This window comes from Fistularia commersonii, chromosome 27 (assembly GCF_037954325.1).
Source record: "Fistularia commersonii isolate RoL2024-O1a breed Wild chromosome 27, RoL_Fcom_v1.0, whole genome shotgun sequence".
Classification (NCBI taxonomy): Eukaryota; Metazoa; Chordata; class Actinopteri; order Syngnathiformes; family Fistulariidae; genus Fistularia; species Fistularia commersonii.
This window is the reverse complement of record NC_141310.1, coordinates 2305481-2326262: the sequence shown is the minus strand read 5'-3', so window position 1 is coordinate 2326262 and position 20782 is coordinate 2305481. Positions and strand designations below refer to the sequence as shown.

At 41.1% G+C, this 20782-nt stretch overlaps 1 protein-coding gene across 4 annotated transcripts in view; it reads left to right on the top strand.

Annotated features, from left to right (window-relative positions):
- sbf2 (SET binding factor 2) overlaps positions 1 to 20782 on the top strand; it is a 98045-nt gene that overhangs the window by 4834 nt on the left and 72429 nt on the right. For all 4 annotated transcript variants that reach the window (XM_086174485.1, XM_086174483.1, XM_086174486.1 and 1 more), the window contains exon 2: positions 11101 to 11186. In XM_086174485.1, the coding sequence (XP_086030611.1) occupies positions 11101 to 11186 (86 nt within the window). The remainder of the gene's footprint in view (positions 1 to 11100; positions 11187 to 20782) is intronic.

Genomic DNA, 20782 nt, shown 5'->3' with positions numbered 1-20782 from the left:
GAAGCCCTGAATGAAACTCAAAATGTAGAAAACTGTTTTTAAGTCCAACAACCTGGTGTCAACATCTGATGAGGAGCAAGAAATGTCTGATGTGCCCAAAGATCCCAAGCCCATTAGGTGAGAAGACCTTCGATCGGCCCAACGGTTAATCACAGCAAGAAGGTCCTTGGTTCGATTCTGACAGGGGCCTTTATGTGTTGGGTCTCCGTGTCCTACCATGTCTGCACGGGGAGCACTCCGGTTTCCTAATGCAGGAGACTCTAAATTGCCCAGATACGTGAATGAGAGAGTGAATGGTTGTATGTCTCTATATGTGATCAACTACCCACTGGTCCAGGGTTAAGCCCACTCGTCGACCAGTGTCATCTGGGATAGGCACCGGCATCCCAACGACGCTAAGTGCTAGATAAGTGCTATAGATCATGAATGAATATTCCTATTTAATAGAGAATTGGTGATCCCGTGGACCTTTGTCAGTTTGCCAAAAAAAAGCTTGCTTTTTGGTATGTCTTTTGGTGTGCCCACCATAGGAGACAGGTTATTACTGTGTGATAGTGAGTGTATTCATTGATTAAATGAGTATTGTTACAGTATTTTGTTTGACCTCGGAGATCTAACAAGTCAACTAGACAATTACGCTCCAGTTGTTGTATTTCTTAGGTTTTTACTTTTTGACCAAAAGCAAATATTGCCTTTCGTTTTATTTCTCGCACTCCCAGGTCATGTAGTACCAAATCTAAGAAAAAAACAACTTGCTTTTTCACTTTTTATATGGCAAAGTTATGATCATCTTTCCAGTGGTGAATTTCTAAAAACTTGTAAATCTGTATTTTCCTTTTGCAGTTGGATGCTCTTTCTGTCCCTCCCTTGCTCTCTCTCTCTCTCTCTCTCTCTCTCTCTCTCTTGGCAAGCCCTTGCATTTGATCTGGCGTGTTGTTCCCCAAGTCATTTGCCAAATGAAAAAGAGGAATTCGTCCAGCTGCTTTTCTCACTTTATTGGATCGATATCGCCACTTTGAGTCAAACTACTTTTGGAATGTGTTTCATAGACGCTCTACCCGATGTCTACTGTGACTTTTTGGTCTGTAATCATGGAATGCCTTATGCAACCCTTGCAATCATGCAATTTTATAAAAAAAAAATGAAAAATACCTTGACCACAAGCAAATACTTCCATCTGCACATATCTCTTGACTGTGTGATCTTGCGATGAGTCATAAGATGTGTATTTGAACAGACGCTTTCAATGTGGAATCAATGCTTGATCAGCCTGCAGTCTAATGTTGCATGACTGAAATACGCCTTTCGAACATTATTTTAATTGAAATACCCAGAATACGTCCCGGACAGTTTTCGTCTTCCAAAGCACTCATGAATTGGCTTTCTGTTAACGGCTCCTCAAAGAGAGGTTTGTTTTTCATGCTTTTATGCTTGCGACATCCGCAAGCATAGTGCCCCCGCACAAAAAAAAAAAAAAAAAACCTTTCCTTTAATAAGAAAAAGAACAGCACTTTAACCGATAAGAGGTCCATGTGTTTGTCTGCTGCTTGCTTGTGCTCTCGTATTTATTGTACTGGATTCCATGAAAGCAACCCATTTCAGTATTTCTGTGGTCCGTCCTGATATTTGTTTTCTTAAATTTGTACACGTTACACTATCACAATGTTTATTATCTTTCATTTTAAGCCAGTCAGGAATAGATTAGATCGGCCTTATTCATCCAACAGTGGGGAAATTTGCAGGGTTACCGCAGCAAGGGTGCAATGGGATACACGACAAAAAAAAAACCAAAACATTTATATCTTTAAAAAGAATCATAAGACGTCTGTATAAAGAGTGACAAATGAAATGCATAGTGTTGCACCGACGTGTAATTGTGAAGCTGAAAATGATCGCATTATCAAGTTAGTTGTAGTCGCACCGCCAGCACACAGAGGGTTGAACGACCTGTTTGACGGCCTGTTTGTGGCTGGTTTTAAAGGGAAAACTCAATGATTCAGTTTTATATTTTGCATTTCATTTAGTTTCCAAACCGGACCCTGACTTAACCATAGTGTCGTGGCTTCGATTTGGGTTCATGCTTTCATTTTTATGGGTCTCTTTGATTCATTTGACAAGCACTTTACTGGCCCTTCATGCCTCTAATGGCTTTGAAATGACCCTTCTGTTACACAATGGCCTCCTCCGTTCAGGATATTCCTGCACAGTGAAGAAGCTTGTCACAGAGGACCTGAAATGTTAGTATATTTTTCTGGCATTATTTTTTTTGCACTTTGAAATAGAAACATGTTGTTTAATTTATTTCCCCTTGAAATCAGGAAAATGACGCAGTTCTTGCAGAGAATAGCATTTTATAGAGCTCTAATCCTATGTCTAAAAGTGGGTTGTCTAAACAGGTCAACAAAGCATGTACTCCCTGTGATTACTTCAAGGACACATATAAACAGCTGTTTATTTGTGCTACAGAGGTGGCTTCATCTGTTTAACTTAAACATGACCATGTAAGGCCGTAAGATAAATTGTGATGTACTGGATCTTTCCAGCTAATACCAGTTGATGCGCTCTAGATGCCAAATCTCGAACCGCCGCCATATGTTGAGGTTGTTTTTCGAAATTACTGGCTATTCAAATCGAGTTATTTTTGTTTAGTCTTTTCAGCAGTAACAGGAACACATGTTGAAATTATGGCGTGTGAGGTCCGTGCATTACTGCGAAGGCAGCAAAGCTGCGGTTGAAAAATACGGCTATGCAAAATTATACACTTTGGTCTTCCAAGTTTTTTGAGGAGAGGTATTTTTCAGGCTTATGTTTATACCTTAATCATTTGTAAGGCACTCTGGATTTGAGAAACTGTGTTCAGCATAAGGGGGGGGTTTGCCTCAGCCGGAACGGGGAGCAGGTGTTGGCAGCCGCAAAGCATGCTAGGGGTTTGAACTCGCCCTCGGGGCATGTTCGCGTCCCCATCACTAGGATGCTTCTCCAATCACCTATGTCACCAGCTCCTGCTTCTATATGTCTCACTTAGGATAATATGTTTTCACACCAATAAAAATCAATCATCTTCTACAACTTGAATATTGCACTTGGCCGTAACTTTGATAACATTTTGATTAATGGAACTGCACGAGTGATTATGAACATAAATCATGTTTTTAACCGCACATGCTTTTTTGAACTGCTGGATGTCTTTCACAAGCAGCGCCCTAGCATTTTCCTTCACTCAATGGCTAAATGTCACCCTTAAATACTGTCACAACACCAAATGCGTGTTCACGATAACAGAGTTGGGAAAGTTATTACCTGATGGTCTCACTCCTTCCATTGGTTCATTTTTTTTTTTGTTTTGTAACCACACGCTTGGCTGCTTCTGGCTGGCTCTCTGGTGAGCTGTATCCTGACGACAATGGAGGAGTTCCTTCCTCCGTGTTGCAGCGTTAGCTGATAGCACGGGAAACTCCAGTTGCTCCATTTACAGCTGCGCTGTTGATAAGGCAGAGCACAGTCAAGCCTTTGTGATTTGTCTCCTCATGCAAATTAAGCTTAAGTTCATCGCAGGAAACCCTTTATCCATAATTTTTCATTTAATCTTTTGGAGATAAAGTGTCACACCTGCATTACCAGCCTTGTTCTCTCATATCCTTTATCTGTTGAGGCTCTGAAGTGATATAGCAACTTTTGATGGGACAAAGTATCGTTTAAAATAAAAGTGTGCTTTGAGTTGTATTCATTTATCTTATTTTTTTGACATTTCTCTTTGTCCCTCCATATTTGCTACATTTGCCAGTTTAAAGAACTTTAGATGACCTAAGTTCTATCATAATCTCCTATGTAGTTAGTGTCTGACAGGACTTGACAGTGATTGGTCTGTGATGTCAAATTATTGCAGCAATACCAGCAATGGATTAATCAATTAATGTTGTTGCAATGATATATACAGGACTGTCTCTGAAAATTAGAATATTGTGATAAAGTTCTTTATCTTCTGTAATGCAATTAAAAAAACAAAAAATACTTTTTTATGATATTCTAATATTTTGAGATGCGATTTTTGAGTTTTCTTAAGATGTAAGCCATAATCAGCAATATTAAAATTATGAAAGGCTTGGAATATTTCAGTTGATTTGTAATGAATCCAGAATGTATGACGTTTTTGTTTTTGCAATTGCATTACAGAAGATAAAGAACTTTACCACAATATTTTAATTTTCCGAGACAGTTCTGTATATTGCCCAGGCCAAGACTGTGTGTTTAGGTCAGACCAACTGGTTTTCCGGACTGTGGCTTGAGGAAGCTCTGCATTTTTTGATTCCATCTGAAAGTGAAATACTCAGAATGTCCAGTGTGGTGGCGGTGTGGCGCAGGAGCTTAGAGCGGTCATCCTTGGAACTCAACATTCCTGGTTTGATTCCTGGCTCCTCTTAGCTCCTCGAAGTGTTATTGAGCAAGACACTGAACCACTCACTTCTTCCCTGGTGCTGTTCCTTAGCTGCCGTCTGCTCATGGTTCATCCATGATGGGTTTAATGCGGTGGTCACATTTCGTTGATGTTGTGCTCTATGTATAACTGTATGTGACAATAAAGGCATTTCTTCTTTCTTCTTCTTCTGAATGCCGGCAAAAGCTTCCACGCTACGAAAAAAAAACACTTCTCAATTGGTACTTCGGTGTATCTTCAACAGTTTTTTTTTTTGCAGATCTACTTCCGTACACTAATATTGTACATAATACCTGTATATTCAAAAACTGTCATCCTCATTCATGCCTTTTTTATGTTTCACAACACTGCATACAGTCTCTGTATGTTCTCCATAGTTAAACATCAGATTTACATTTATATTCATATTTTTACTCTTCTGGCCCATAGTACCTCTCTAACTTAGAATTAGATCATATTCTGTTCGATTGTATACTGTTTGTTATACTGAGCATTTTACAGAGCTGAGACCAAGATGGCCTTGCACTACACAACTCGTTCTGTCATGACATTAGAAGAGGGTCTATTAAGACTATTCTATTTCTAAGTATGATCCTCACTGGCTATTCCTCTCGTGCTGTCAGCAGGGTAGCCAAATTTAATCAAGCAATGTTGGCTTTTCACAGATATTAGTGACACTATGTGTGTTGAGTTTTTAAAAATAACAAAAAAAACCTCATACACACTGTTTGAAATGTAAAATATTTGATCATTTGGTTCTATACCGACATTCCTGGGCGATAGGGCACCATCCTGGCTGAGATATTGTGATGTCCGTGTCGGGATGTGTACTGCTAAACATTTGGTTTTAGATGAAGGATGTCGGTCAACATCAACATTCAGAGATTCATGTCTACTGATACTGCTATTTTGTCGACGGATTTTAACACAAAACCTAGTTGACATTTTGCTTCCAAGCTGACTGGGTGTGATGGTTTAAATACCAAATAAATCTGGTATTGTAACATTTGCATCCAAATTTCCATTTATTCATCAATATTGGGTAAGCTCAGGGGCTATGGTTGGAGTCGGCACACCCAAATTCTTGCAAAGCTGCTCCTTAAAAACAATTTAACACCACCAGTCTTCTCACATATATTGGGATTAAAAAAAACAGTCAAAAAAAAAAAAAACAACACAACCATTTGCGAGGCATGTTCGCTAAGAGGCTCACACAAGTTAGTGGATGCTTAGTCAGCATGCACTGGATACTGCAGCAGACAGGTCTTTCACAACAAAACATCCATAAGTCACAGTTATTACCTTTGAACAGATGTCTGGGTTATCCAGCAGGTGGCAAGCTTTTTTAAACACTCTCGAAAAGAATGCAAAAATACAAGCTCTTATTGTAGTCTGCACCGAATAGCTTACAGGAGACTAGAGATGGTCATTACCATATCATATGCCGTGACTACAATTGGAAACAAGTCTCTCGGGAAAAATGGTTTTCCCTGTATCCCAAATGAATAGAAATCAACTATTACTTGTCATATGATTTACTTGTACAACTGCTATCCTTACATGGGGTCGATCTGGTGTCTCCTCATGCAAAGTGCATACTGCCTGCCACATACAGATGTGCCCAACTTGTATCTATGTGCTTTCATCAGCATCAGGTTACAAGGACAAGATTTAGGTAGGTCAGTGGTTTCCATGGAAAGACTGGTTTTGATGAAAGTAGCTGTTTTAAGAGCTACTTTGGTATCTTTTATTTCCGGAGTCATAAACTCTGTGCATACAGTCTGATGGACTGATGTATAATTCCTGTACATAAAATGTAACGTTGCACAGCTCAGTAAAGTCCACTTGTGTGCTCAGCTGGGTCAAGCCCTGGGAGGCTGACGTAAATGTTACATAAATGGGAGTTTGTTGGTGGCTTGGTGAAATAAGCGGTCGGCTGATTTAATCAACAGCACCAGCGGTAGGATAAATCGGGGGGTGAAACAAGCAGTTTTTCTTTCTCCCTGAAAAGAGGGAAGTTAAACAATTTATTTTTACACTTGTTCTTGTTACTGCTTAATTATGCAGCTTCAGTCTATACTGATGTTTATTAAGTCTATTTTTTGTTTGCATTCCAGTCCAGTAGAATAATTAGACCGGATGTATTTTGCAGGGATGTGTACTGTAATCCTGTCATGTGATCAGTAACTGCATGCAATGTGTGCGCGCCTGAACTCCCCAAGTTATTTTAATGAGTGTTTTGTCTTTGAATAATGAGGGCAGTGCAGACCGTTCATCCAGAGATCTGTTGGATTCGTAATTGATTGACAAATACTGTACGTCATTGTAAAAGGGGCTGCAGTCGAGTGCTTAATGAATTTTTTAATCATGCTAACTTGATCATGGTTTGACTTGATATGGTTTTCATACGCTAGATTAAGTAGATTAAGTGTGTTATATTTTACATGAAATGAAGACACAAAAGAATCTTGAGGTATTTACGTTAAATTTAATTGCGTCACTAATCGACAATTTTTCCTTTTTTTTTAAACATTTTTTAATCACGGAATTGTGAAAAGTTGCCACCTTTACCACTTTGTGTTGCTGTACAGTGGACTTGTTAATAATGTGTAAAGTCTCCAGAGGGTTGCTGAGGAAGTGGATGCCTAATGAGGCCCAGCAACACAGCGATCTCTGAAGGCTTTCTTGGCACTCTTAATAGCTTCACTGAATCAATGTTGCTTTAAGTTATATCCCGCAGCTTGACGCTCACACTTTGTCCCGTGTTGAGCTGGAAACAGGCCGAATATTAGAACACCCACACGTGCCGCTGGCTTAGACAGGTTTCGCCCTCCCTGTTTCAATAGCGTCTGGCCGAAAAAACTAAATAAATTTCGTTTTTAGACTTCATCCTCCCCTGTTTTGCTAACGGATGTTCAAATTAGCATGTTCCCCCTCGGCCTGGGTTCCATTAACCTCCCTGATGGGGTTCTTTATATGAGTATTTGAAAGCACAGCTTGTTTTAATACAAGCGAGTAGCCTCACGGAATGTGAGGAATTCTGTCATTTATTTTCATCCATGGTTCAAAATTAGAACTCGGAGCAGTTGGGGCATACGATTTCAATTAGAAGAGCTGTAAAGACTCGAAGACACGTAATGGTCGGACAGATGGGTGTTGGAACAGCGCTGGTCTCCACACCGTGCACTCACCCATACTGGTAAAGTCAAATAGAAACCTCAGTCCAGCTCGCATCCTTTCACAATGATGCAGCAATGCACATCCTTCCATCGTGAGTAATAGGCCTCTAGAATTTGCATGATGTCAAACCTCTGGTCAAAACCCTGCAGGGGCGTCTGCCGGACGGTCTGCAGAGTCATGTTTAAGGGAGGACAGCCGTGACAGATGTTAACCGCAATCTTGGGTTAGGATTCTGTAGATATTGAAATTTCCAGATCAATTCGGGTAAAATATAGTTCATTCTTTTCAATGTCTTGAAAAAATTACAGGGTTACACGGGAATCTGTCAGATTACAAATAACAAATAACAAATAACTGATCAGAAATATGTCACCAAAGAAATGTAAATGGTTCGAAAACAGACCTGCTGCACATGTCGGTGTGATATTCTTCAGATTTTAATGTTAATTACATGTTGCTACATAATAGGATTTAACATTTAGTGAGAATAAATCAATAAATGCAATATAGCTGGGTAATGACACACAGCTTTCTCTAATTCTTATGGTGAAAGAAATGCAGCATCCATACGATCTTAAATCAGCCCCACACAGATGTGTCTTTCTTGGACAAACAGGGAGTATTTAGCCAACTTGCAACGCCGGCTGACTCATGAGTACATAAACATATCTTATCTGTATTAGCAGAATTAATTACAAGAAAAAGGGCGCAAGGATTCGGTTTCTCACTATTACACCCCTGACAGGAAACCAGTTTTTCTTGGCTGATAAAGCATAAAGCCTGTCCCGACAGTCAACGCTTGACCAAGAGTTTAAAATAACAGCGAGGTGCAGTCATTTAGTGAGAGAATGCACTGTGACTAATTGCACACTGAAATGAACTAAAAAGACTATTTTTGGCAATTTAAATTAGGGATATTTTTCTTGAATAAGATAACATGTCCATTAATTGCTCTCTGGATTAATTGAAAGAAAATGCTGGTCATATTCATTTATAAATCTTTGTATTGCTCACGCCGGCGTCCACATAAATTATTGTGTCCAAGTTCTCCTGTTTCGAGAAGACGCGGCCAATTGGGGCCCCTTTGGGGTTTTTATAATGTATGAGGAAATTATCTCAATCAGCCCCGCAACCTGCTTGGCTCGACACCAAACCCGCTGCACTTGCCGTCGGCCATGGATCGCAGACTCGCGGTCGGATTCCTGCTCATTGGAAATGTCAAAGTGTGCTTAAGCTAAGGATTTGCCTACTCCGCTGACGCAGGTTGGAGTCAGGCAAGGCGCCTGATGTTAAATGATAGTAGTACAATAAATGTATTAACACTCGGTAATCAAACTCCAATTTGTTTCAAAACAGTGATTGTTTCATTAGACGTGATAAAGGGAAGACAAGAGAAAAGCAAACTGGAGGTGAGGATTATGTAGGTCCCACTGTTTCCATTCCCGTATTGTTAAAGAGTGTATCCAACATTGTACAACATCAGAATATTATGATATCGCTAACAAAAAGCTCTGTTTCTCCAAAGCCTCAAGTTAAAAATGTAACAGTAAATTACCTGGGAGTGAAACAGAAGTCATCCGCAGTAACCTGCAAAAGCCTTTGCATTAAAACTGTCAAAAAATGGGTCGCAAATCAAAGTCATAGGCAGAAAAAAAAATAGGTTAGAGCCGCGGGCCGAGATAGGGTGAGTAACTTCTGTCAGCTGGAGACTTCAGCCGCCTCTGGTGTTAATCCATGGCTGGATTGTGTGTGAGAAATGGCAAAAACCAAGGTGCATCCAAGATCTGTACTGTACTGTACTCTATCGGTAATTTAACTTGCCGATTCAACCATTAGAATTGCTATAGCATTTACCGATCTTACGTTCTCGACATTTAGCGCTGTTTTATTTTGACTGATTATTTCCAATGATAATATCGCCATCCCGCTTGATTAGCGTCGCGTTGCGATATTCCCTTGTTTATGTTAGAATTCACCACAGAAATGATAATTTAAAAAAAAAAGAAACAGACTTGCAGTTGCTGACGTGCGCGGAGTTCTGATGTCAGCTCTGCAAATATACATTTTTGCATACTTTAGTTGTTTTAAGACAGGGTGTTTGTTTTTATATACACATTGAAACATTCCTTCAGTCATTATCCTTCCTGCGTGTCCGTCACTCAGGGTGGGGAGTGGGTGTACCAAAGCCGATCCTAGCTATCATTGAGCGAGAGGAGGGGTTCATCCTGTACCAGTCGATCACAGGGCCACATCAAGAGACAACAACATTCACCCCCTCTTTCACACGTACTATAGACATACAACCATTCACACAATCATTTAGAAGTCATGTAGAGACATTCGATTCGCTCCCTCATTCACGTCACATAGAGCCGAGGTCCACAAGCACCAGGCTGTGGACCATTTCCAAAGAAAAAATGAACTTGTTTAAAAATGAATGAAATGTATTTTATTTTCATGAGTCTTTTGGGTATTTAATTTTGAATAAACGCAACTTACACCTGTGCCTCACCCCTGCACTTGACTCAGCCAAAGGGTGTTTTGGCAAGTAAGTTGGTGAGCTAACCCCTCGCTCAAATGGCTAACAAAGAAATGTCACCGGAGAGCCTATTTGAAAAGGAAGGAAGAGCCAATGACGAGACGCCAGAAGGGTCTCAGAGTTCTGGCAACAAGGGCTGCATTTAAATGAAAATATCAAGGGTCTTACTTAAACAGGTTCATTGCAACAGGTGATTCACATGTTGCCTTCCTGGTCTGCAGGATGAAAGTGGTCCATTGTTGGGGACCACTGACATAGAGACACAACCATTCACCCTGTCATTTAAATGTCTGGTCATTTGAGAATAAGAACAACTTTATTAATCCTGAAGGAAATTGCAGAAATTCATTGGAGGGTCTCCAATGAACCTCCTACATGTTTTGGGCCCGTGGGAGGAACTCTTGAGAACCTGGAGGAAACCCACGCAGACCTGGGGAGAACATGGAGACTCCACATAGAAAGACCTCCTGTTGGAATCCAACCAGATACCGACCTGCTGCAAGGCGGATACGCTCACCACTGCCCCGCTGGCCTCACCGGCCCCCAATTTTGAATCAAACCAAAGATTTTTGGCAAGTCGATGTGATTTGGCCAGTTCAGTGACATTTCTCCTAAATACACTGTCCAAATGAATGATTCAAGCATGTTAGCTGTTAATTCATTTGTTTATGAAGAGTCATATGTACCAGAAAATCAAAAATCATTACATTCACCATCAATTTGATAAGTTATAATTTAGTTCAAAAAAAGTGAACCTCCCCATTATAATTAATGTCAAAGTGTTGCCCAGCTGGATATGATGTACTGTTATGCAACATGTGTGAGATCATTATTTCCTTAAGAATTGTTACAGACTGTAATGCTCTCCTCGGACAGCTGCAGGTTTTCACAGATTTTTTAAAAATAATCTATTTCTTCTTTTTCTTTTTCATTTCACACCCTGCAGGTTCAGGAGAGGGCTGTGGCAAAATTATTCAGCGATTCCCAAAGAAGGACTGGGATGGGACGGCGTTCCCCCAGGGGGTGGAGATGGTGAGTGATAAGTCTCAAATGGATTCAACCAGAACCTAACAAAGTAATGTTAAAGGCTATTTTGCGCAGGCTACCAGGTTGAAGGAACTATGATGCCCCACTTAAAATGTAAGCTTAATCTTAATTAACTCCAAATATCCTTCAACCCAACATGGCTTCATATGTTTTGGACATTGGCATACACACGAAATGATGGAAAGGTATGAGAGATAATATTTCATCGCCGTCTTAACCCTCCTATCCTAGTTTTTGGTCCGAAAATCAGGAAGTAAATCATGAAAGGATCAGACTGTTGGGTGTTGTCGGTGATATATTTTGTGCCGGTTATATTCAGAATGTCCCTCCTTTTGGAAAGTGTCACTCTGTAGTGATTGAGGAAGCTCTTTGGGACGGATGAGCGTGCCACAGGTAATGATGTTTCCTCCTTGAGAATTTAGAGCACAGGATTAGATGGAGGCAGCTGATTGGCTGTGCATGAACCCTGATGGGAGCAGCCAAAAGAAAAAGAAGAAGACAACTCAAAAAAAAAAAAAAAGAACACTTTTGGGAAGCCTTGCGGTGTTTTCACAAATTGAGAAAACCCCCGTGTACAACTCTTGTAGCTGTCTTTCTGCTCAGCAACATCCAGCGTTCCTCGGCCCTCCCTCTCTGTCAGCCAGTTCTGGTGGGTCTTTGACAGCGGGGGGTCCGTTATCCTTATAAGGGCATGTAATGAATGGGGGGAAATGTTTGCTCATCAGCACCGACTCTCCAACTCCTCGTCTCCAGGGCGACATTAGCCGCGAACAGCATCGCACCGCACAGGACATCAGTGCCTCCGTCGGATCTGTTTTGTTCATTCAAATTGGCTGAAGCAGCACGCTGAGTTTGGCAGCCAGCAAAGAGGGAAAACGGAAAATGACTCCAGATCCCGACACAGCACTTCTTGGAAAAAAAAACAAAACACTTATCACCGCACACTGCAATCTCATTCAACATTTGCTGGTTTTCATGCATGTACAGGATGCATTCACGTGGCGGTCCTGCAAAAAAATCTCAGGATTTTTGTCTTTACTAGCGGGCCTCACCGGTCGAGTTCGTCAGCGCAGTTCATCTGCCTTCCATTTTTTTTCCCCAAATAGCTACGTCAGTTTATCAGCCCACACCCGCATACAGCCAAATATACCAAAACAATAGCTGTACGGATTGGAATGAAAAAGTGTCGCCCTTTTTGCTGTCTCATGTTTGGTAGATGTCAAGGGGCGAGGTGGGGGGAAGGGGGTCAAAGCTCAAAACCACAGGTATTTAGTTTAGTTGGCAAGTGAACAGCAGGTAAAGAGGCCAGCAAGTTACATAATGTAGGTCAGGGAGCGAAGCTGGGACAAGTGGGAAGAATTTTTTATTTTTTTTTCTAACAAAATCTCATGTTTTGATGAAGTGCTTCATGATCTCCCGAAACAAAGGATGTTCTAAATGTCATACGTTTACAATATTTCATTCATCCCTTTGTGATTTAAAAATAACATGAAAACTACACGAAATTTCTGTCAGAGACTGATAAATGAGAATACCGAAACTGAAAACCGGGGCGGTATGTGGTCAAAAAAGACAGTGTTCTGTCATGTGTCTTGTTTTAGCAGCGGTATTTACAAGGTAATTGAGGACAATTGAGGCTGTTATTTCCACTCATGGACATATTGTGAGTGGGTGGTGTTAATGGCATGCAGGCGTCTTCCTGTGAAACTCACTCTGTCTGTTGGTGGCCATTAAGAGCGCCTTGATACGAGTTCACCCTTAAAAAAAACGTAAGGGTAGTGCACGCGTGTATGTGTGTGTGAGAGAGTGAAAGACAAACGATGGCCAGACAAAAGTGTCACACTGATTCTGGGGGGGCTGCATTTTTCCGTTAATATGAAGTCCAAACCCAAGTGCCGACCTTTGAACCCCATTGACTGTGGAACGAACCAAAATGATTCCCCTCGCTCAGCATCATCTCTTAAGTATCCTGTCATCGTTTGGTGGGGTTTAAATATAGAAACGCTGCCACAAGTTAAGCTAAATCTATTAGCTTAGTACTTCCAGATGTCACCGAAGACCTTCGGAGCATTTTTTTTTTTTGTGTGTGTGTGAGCGTGTTTGTAATTTTTCTTTTTTTTGGTGGTTTTCCATCTCACTGCGATGATCCCACCAATGCTTCATCATTATGTGTCACTTTAATTGAGACATACTATAATCCCCCCCCTCGGTCTGAAAAGACAAGTCAAGGCATGTTCCAATAGGAAACAAGATGATGTATTAAATGCTATGTCGTTTTGTTGTTTTTGGGGTAATTAAATGTTTAAAGAATATGTCAGATGAAGCCGCATTTCTACTGAAAGCGTCTCATGTTCTGGACCAGAACTGCTCGAGCATTGTATAACGTGCCGAATGAGATTCATATGTTTTCATCTTCCCAATTTCAAAAGCTCATAGGAGTAAGCAAGGACAGGAAAGAGGGGGCTGTACCAGAAAATTTGCTTTTCTACATTTCGGCGATGTGTGACAAACTTTGGACTGAAATTCCATCTTTGAAGCTTTAATGAAGATACACCATAGTGTTTAAGAGACCCATGAATCCATTTGCATGTTGGCTCTGTTTAAGGCTGGTATGTAAACCATTATCATTTGCAGATTTTCTCTCCTCTTGCCGAACAGAAAATGACTCATTTACAAACAGTAAGGAACACATCTGTAGCGAGCGGTGGATGAAGTTGAGCACGAAAAGCATTTTGCGGTCACAACAGGCCCCCAGCAAACTAAACAACCACAGATGAGGAATGCACCAAGAAAAACGCGTTTACAACTTGTGCTTGCAGAAATGTGTTTCTAATCTTTTCGGGCAAGTGATGATAGGAACCAGCACAAGTCCTCATCTGTTACAGATGAGCCAGGTCTTTCTATGGAGGTCAACGTATTGCATACCATTTCCATCACCTCCTCCTCCAATCCGAAGGCTCGCATGGAACTTCAATGTAGTAAGTGAAGTGATTTGAGGAATTGTCACAGAGCGGACATAAAACGCAAACGTACTTCAATAAAGAATGTATAATTACTTCCTTCGGCATGACTGTATTTTAGCTACTAAACTCATTTTTCCTCGCTGACCTATTTTCGCTTCATGCACGGAACGTCAACATCAATTTATCTTATAATGCAATCAACGCTCACATACACTTTTTGTCATATATACTCAAATCTATAGATATATAGATATCTATAGATAGGCATAAGTAGTATGGCCTATTTAAGCCCGTCACTTGAACAAGCAACAACAGTATACGCTGCAACAAATATGGTTTTTATGGTCGTGCAAGTACAGGTGTTTCCTCTTAATTTGAGTGGGCTGTTTTTTTTTGTATTTACAATGGTTGTGCCATATAAGTCCCCTCACCTTTTCAATAATTACACACAGTCTTGTGTTTCAGGATATTTTTTTTTTGTTGACATTTCTTCCACGTTTATCTTCACCTCAAATTTGCTCCCGGCTTGTTTGCTCAGTTCCTGAATTTAAACAGTTTCTCATAGTGCATTTTCCAAAGATTTGCTTCTGAAACATGAGACCAATCAGTTGCTATTTAAAAAAACCTTTTGGTACAAGCTAAACTTCCAGCGGTTACTGTGAAACAACAGTATGTTACTGAAACATGTGACCTGCATATACCTGCGTTATTTTGTAATTTATCGCAAAACTTACATCTACTAAGCTTGTTTTTTAAATTGATTGGTTTTTTTTTGTAAAACTGTATAGTATGTTATTACACTGTAAATCATCAACTTTACCAACATTCTAAAACCGTACTAAACTTTATATCCACTTGCATATATTGAACAGGTGCATTTCAAATCCATGCATCTATGGAATTATGGATTTGAGACCAGACCGGAATCCAGTCCGTCTCTTATGAGCTATTAGAAACATTTCGGTTGGCCTTTTGCTTCGCAGCCTTAAAAGCCGAATGGCGCTCGGAATGGCGATACGTACCACGTACTGTGCAATGGGAATGGATAGGTCTTTGTGTTTATACTTCGGTTGGCCTTCTGTATGTGTTTGTGTGTACGCTGGGGCGAGGCGGGGAGAGAGAGATGTCTTGACAATGTCGCCCAGAAGGTCAAACACATTCCAGCGCATTACAGAGTTCAATGTTGAACACGGAGGTCAGTGTTTTACATGTAGCCTGCAGACAACATTCTGCTAGCGGCCCCTACCCCAGGACTCCCAGCGGGAAAACAAAGTCTGTCTGATCACGCAGTTTGAATCTGAACAATCTGGAAAATTTTACTGGAGGTGCTGTAACCCTGGTGAGCCTAAGTTTGGTTTTGTAAATATGACTGAGACGAAAGCTGGAGGTTAGCAGCAAGTAAACGGGACAGTAAATCAACGACGGCATAACGTCCGAGCTAATAGCCGAGGCCGAACCCAGCGTGTCACGTGTTAGGCCGACACTTACAAAGTCGGAATGTTGGGATTTAATTTTATGGTAAACAACTATCCGTCCATGAGAAGACAACATTCGACCCTTTGCTTAATTGGTTAGATGCTTCAGTCAGTAACATTCAAGTCATTTCCTTTCGAATTTTACCGTTTGTAAAATTGACATTTTCTTTTTGGATGCAGGGTTAAATTAAGATGATGTCCTTTTAGTCTCTGTAAGCGTTTAATAGTTATTTAGTAAACAAGTCTTGGTTTTGTTTCGTATAAAGGTTTTCCCAGCTTTAACTTTGGGTTCATACATTTGGCTGCGGGTTTTAATTTTTCCCAATTCTTTCAAATTTTCTCGCCATTTTCACCTAATTTTTTTTTTTTTTTTTTTTTTTTCATGCTTTCGCTTTTTCTCCGAAGAGGTTGAGATGGGGAAAACTGATTTTCGCCAGCAGGCGCCGAAACATCCTCACATGAGAACCCATCCTCACTCCCAATGTTTTCAGCTGCCTGACAATATGTGAAAATTTCCTTAGCCTCACATACCGATGCACCCATAGACATCCATTTTTCGTCATTTTGCGACAAACCTGTAGCATTATATCTCCATCAACATCAGTATCTATTTCTAAACCTAATCTAAATAAAAGCCGGGTTTGTATTGTCCAGAGATTACTGTTGCAAATGAGAAATTGCGTTCCTCCCATGATGTAAAGTAGATGTGTCTAAAAGCGGTGTTTAATGTGAAGTTTCACATTTCGTCAGGTGGTTGACGCATTGGGAGTGAGGATGTGTTGCACGTGATGTGTTGGTCCAAAAAAAAAAGACCCTGACTTTCCATTTGTAGCGGCCATCCCCTCCTTGACGCGCAAATGCATTTGTTTACAGAGTCCACAAGGTGACCTGCTGTCACCCTTGAAGCCCCGGCAGAGCAAGATGTCTTCAACCGCGCCTAAAACAGCCAATCTCTAGCGCGTTTCACTTGTCCTCTCCACCCCACGCGCCATGCTTGTGAACAATAGTAATTCTGTACCAGCAAAGTCAAACGCCCAGTGTGCGCCATGGTTACTCTGCGAATCGGCTTTCCAAAGCAGTTATTTTTTTCTGACCACATACCACGCTGGTCATTGTTTTTTTTCTTTTAGGTCGCATTACTTACAAAGACTGCCAGTTTCGGCAACAATTGTGGAAGAGAAAAAAATATCGTCATCTAAACGTCATCAAAAGTGCCATAATCTGACACAAATATGGATCTCGTCTGAAAAAAGTTGTGGTTTGCACACTTTGCACAGTTCTCCCATTTATATTTATATAAAAAGGCACAAAAAATACCTGCCTGCACATATAAATGTCTTGTAGCTTTAGGGTGCAAAGCCTATGTGTTGCCTCAGTGTTTGCACAGTTCAAGTTTCTGTGAACCAAAAAGGGGCACTGAGCAGCAAGCAAATGTGGGAAAAGGAAATTTTGAAAACGGAGACCCAAGTAGATTGACCGCTCAAGGCATTTAAGTTTCGTTCAACTTAAAATGAATCCAATATTTGTTGGATATTACCAATTATGTCAATGGAATCAGGTGGAACAGATTTTCATTATTATTGGGAGTCATGGGAAATCCAAAGAGTCCTCATATTTGTTGTGAGATAGCAGTCATCAAGTGTAGCTCTATCAAGTTACTCAAATATGGTAGCTAAAGCAAACGTGGGGTTCAGTGGCTGTAGTGTGACGCTTGCTCTAAGACCCCGTGTGTCTGCCAAAACTATAATCTGTTGGATATCACACTCTGCAAAACACGCTTTACAATGTCGTCACCTGCAGATGTCTCTTTTGCTCATGCTCTGTTCTTCGTGGATGACAAACAAACAGTTCTGATTGTTCAGGAGTGTCTATTTTTTGAGACAAAGCTCCCTCCTCCCCCGCTGTGTGGTCTTTTTGTCACTTGCGGGACGTGACAGAAGCGTTGGGGATTCCTCCTGGCGATTCATTCGCTGCCCCGCAGCTTCTTCCACGATCCGCCTCGACTCAGAATAACAAGTCTGAAAGTTTTGAACCCAATGGTTCCATTTCTACATTTAGAAAAAAAAAGGTGAAAATTCAATTGCACATGCCTGAAGGCTGGGCTTCGGTTCAGGGTGTGATGACAAGCTGGGATTATTGTGAATGAATTACTGTCGGTCTTGCAGATGTATTCTGCCCTCTCTGGTGTACAGTACACATGCAGCAGGAAAAGTCATTACACAGTCAAAGTGTGCATTGCACTACCTCATACCCTGACTTTTTTTTTTTCTTCTCCCTGATTAAAAACAAAAAGAAATAATTTCTGAGTTATTCCTCCAGGGCTTCAACTTCCTCTGATGTAGGAATTTGACCTGACTTGACCAGACTGTAAACATTTGTGTCATTTTTTTTTTTTTTTTTGACACTTTGAACTTTTTTCCCTTTTCCCACCCAGCCGTACGTCCACTGTCGTGGGGATTGTGGCTCGCATGTCCGGGAAACACTGCACAAAGTATTCAGAACATCTGTAAACTCCAAGGGTCACGTAGGCGGTTTATGGGGTTGCATGCGATAGGAGATACTTTATCAGACATTAAAAAATTTTCAGCTCCTCCTCATTGTCGATACTTCCTGCGAGTCTTGAGGAACAATATTTCTGGACATGACTTTAGCGTGACACGAGCCTTGAGGCAAATGTCATGGTCAGTTTAGTGGAAAAAGAAAATCAGCTCTCGTGCTGCGGGGAGTCATGTTTCTGGAATTGCTGCTCGACAGCGAATCGCATTAGTTCATCAAACAAAAGCACAACTGCATTGTTCGTCTCTTGGCCTTTTTGATTAGTCACATCCAGGCTGTGTGCTATGCCTCAGACAAAAATGCAATATAATTGTATCATTGGATGACTGGTTCCACTGACTGTTGTGCAGCGTGTTGCCCTGCACGTCAATCCCGTGGTGTTTGTAATAACGCTCAGTGAGAAAACTAAACAGCGCATTCCAGGATGCCGCACTCGTCGGTGTGTGACTTGGGATCATGTGTTTGCCAGGAAGATCCACACGAGTAATCAATGGATCCGTGTGCCAGCGGTGCTCACCAGGAAACGGGAATATCGTTTCCTTTACCGAAGGCAATGACACAGTATCACACAACGAGAAATTCTGTGTTCCTTCCATACACAGAACCCAAATTTAACAACTTCCTTATCTGCAAATTTGGACTTTAACATTTTCTGCCAAAATGTTTGTCAGCGGCTCGACTGTCAGAGGACACGGCAGTTTCTGATCCTCGTGTTTTAGTGGAAATGTGCCGGCTGCACCTGAGTGGACAGGTAATGCAGATACCTGCGGGGTTGTAAGAATAAGCAGCCATTATTTGTGCAGATTGGACTCCACCAGATGCTTCGCTGAGTAAATCGCCTTCTTTGCACCCTGTGCGTGTGGATAGCCCGACCAGTCCGACGTGTGCACACTTGCGTGTCCAGTTTTCGCCACGCTTGTCTCCTTTTAACTGCTGCACTGGACTTATTCGTGGCTTTCTTTAATATCCGTTCTTCTACTTTGGCTGTCCCTTCAGTGAAGTTGGCGAAAGCCGCGGCTCCCTGGCAGATTTCTGGGTTGACTTGGGCGAGATAGTGTAAATTCTGTGAGAGAAATTGTCATATTCTCTGACAGTGTAATAACACGGTGTAGTAATAGTAGCACATTGCATCGTTGCCATTTCATTGACTTTTCTTTTTTTTTTTTCATGCTACTGGTAGACGTCTGGGACCGAAAGGATGGCAGCGTCAGTCGGTTGTCAAAATGCATCAGGGTTTTGGCTTGAGGAGCAGCATGGCTTCTTGAGGGCTGGTTGAAGGTTTTTCAGCTTTTAGCCTCTGTTTCTTATTACAGAACCACAAGTTGTAATGGGGTTGACAGCATGTTTTCCACAGCACAAGATTCTGATATTGACTATTAGTAAGTTGCAGAAGATATCTGGGGACTTGAGGCATCCGATAATGTCTGTGGAGATTGTCAGTCATCCGGGTCATGGTGAATTGTTGTCGAAATCATCTTGTCATGGCAACAGAACTTGAATTTCTTCACTTGAATTCTTCACAATTCGTCCAATGTGAAACCTCAGGATATATGTAATTTTGTGAAAAATAATAACAAAAATAGAAGCATTATAATGGCATCTGATCTTTTTTCTAGGCACAAAATCCTGGCTTTATTTACACTGGCGGCATGTTCACCACTTTTTGTGAGCCAGCTCTGCCAGTGAAGGTGCCTCGTGCAGTAAACATGGAAACCATGTCAACACACAACAATCTTACACGTCAACAGCATAGAGGATAGGCCAGAAGTCATTAAGCCAATGGTTATGTGACCACATGAGTGACAAGGGTTCCATACAGGACAGTGACAATCACAGAATTATATATCCATCCATCCATCCATCCATCCATCCATCCATCTTCTGCTTATCCTGCACTTGTGGTCACGGGGATGCTGGAGCCTCCTCCAGCTGTCATCCGGCAACAGAATCATATATTTTGGATATAAATAAAACTTAAATAAAGCAGACATAAACTAAACCAGTGATATGTATGTTTGATATGATGAAGGATTAGGTCAGAGCACAGCTTCTTACAGTATATGTCCAAGCAGGAAGTTCTCGGTTTACCGCTTCCTTGTCCCAGGGCGTTTTGTGGTTACATTGCCATCTCCCATAAATTTATCAAGAAAAGTTGGCGAGCACAGTGGACAAATACAGTATGTCGTCTTGCGGCGGTATACGATTAAGACAGCTTTATTTACATTCGCTGGTTATACTTTCGTTTTCATTTGTGTTGCTTTTTTTTTTTTTTTGGAAACTTGCCCTTCATTATGGCTCCCAAGGGTAAGCCTGACACTTCTGATAGCAGTGCTTCGAAGAAAAGGAAACCCATCTCCATGGAAGTTAAATTTGACATGAAAAAATGTTTTGAAATTGCGAAACACCAATGAATAGCTGTGCTCTGGCCAGTTGCTTGGCCTATATCGCATGACTGTCTCAAAGATCATTGGCAATAAAAAGGGTATTCTTTACTTGAACATGTGAGAATCTGCTTTGAAATCAACTGTGATTCTAGTGTAGCCTAGCCTGCAAAAATAAGATACTTTTGTACAGTACTTCATATCAG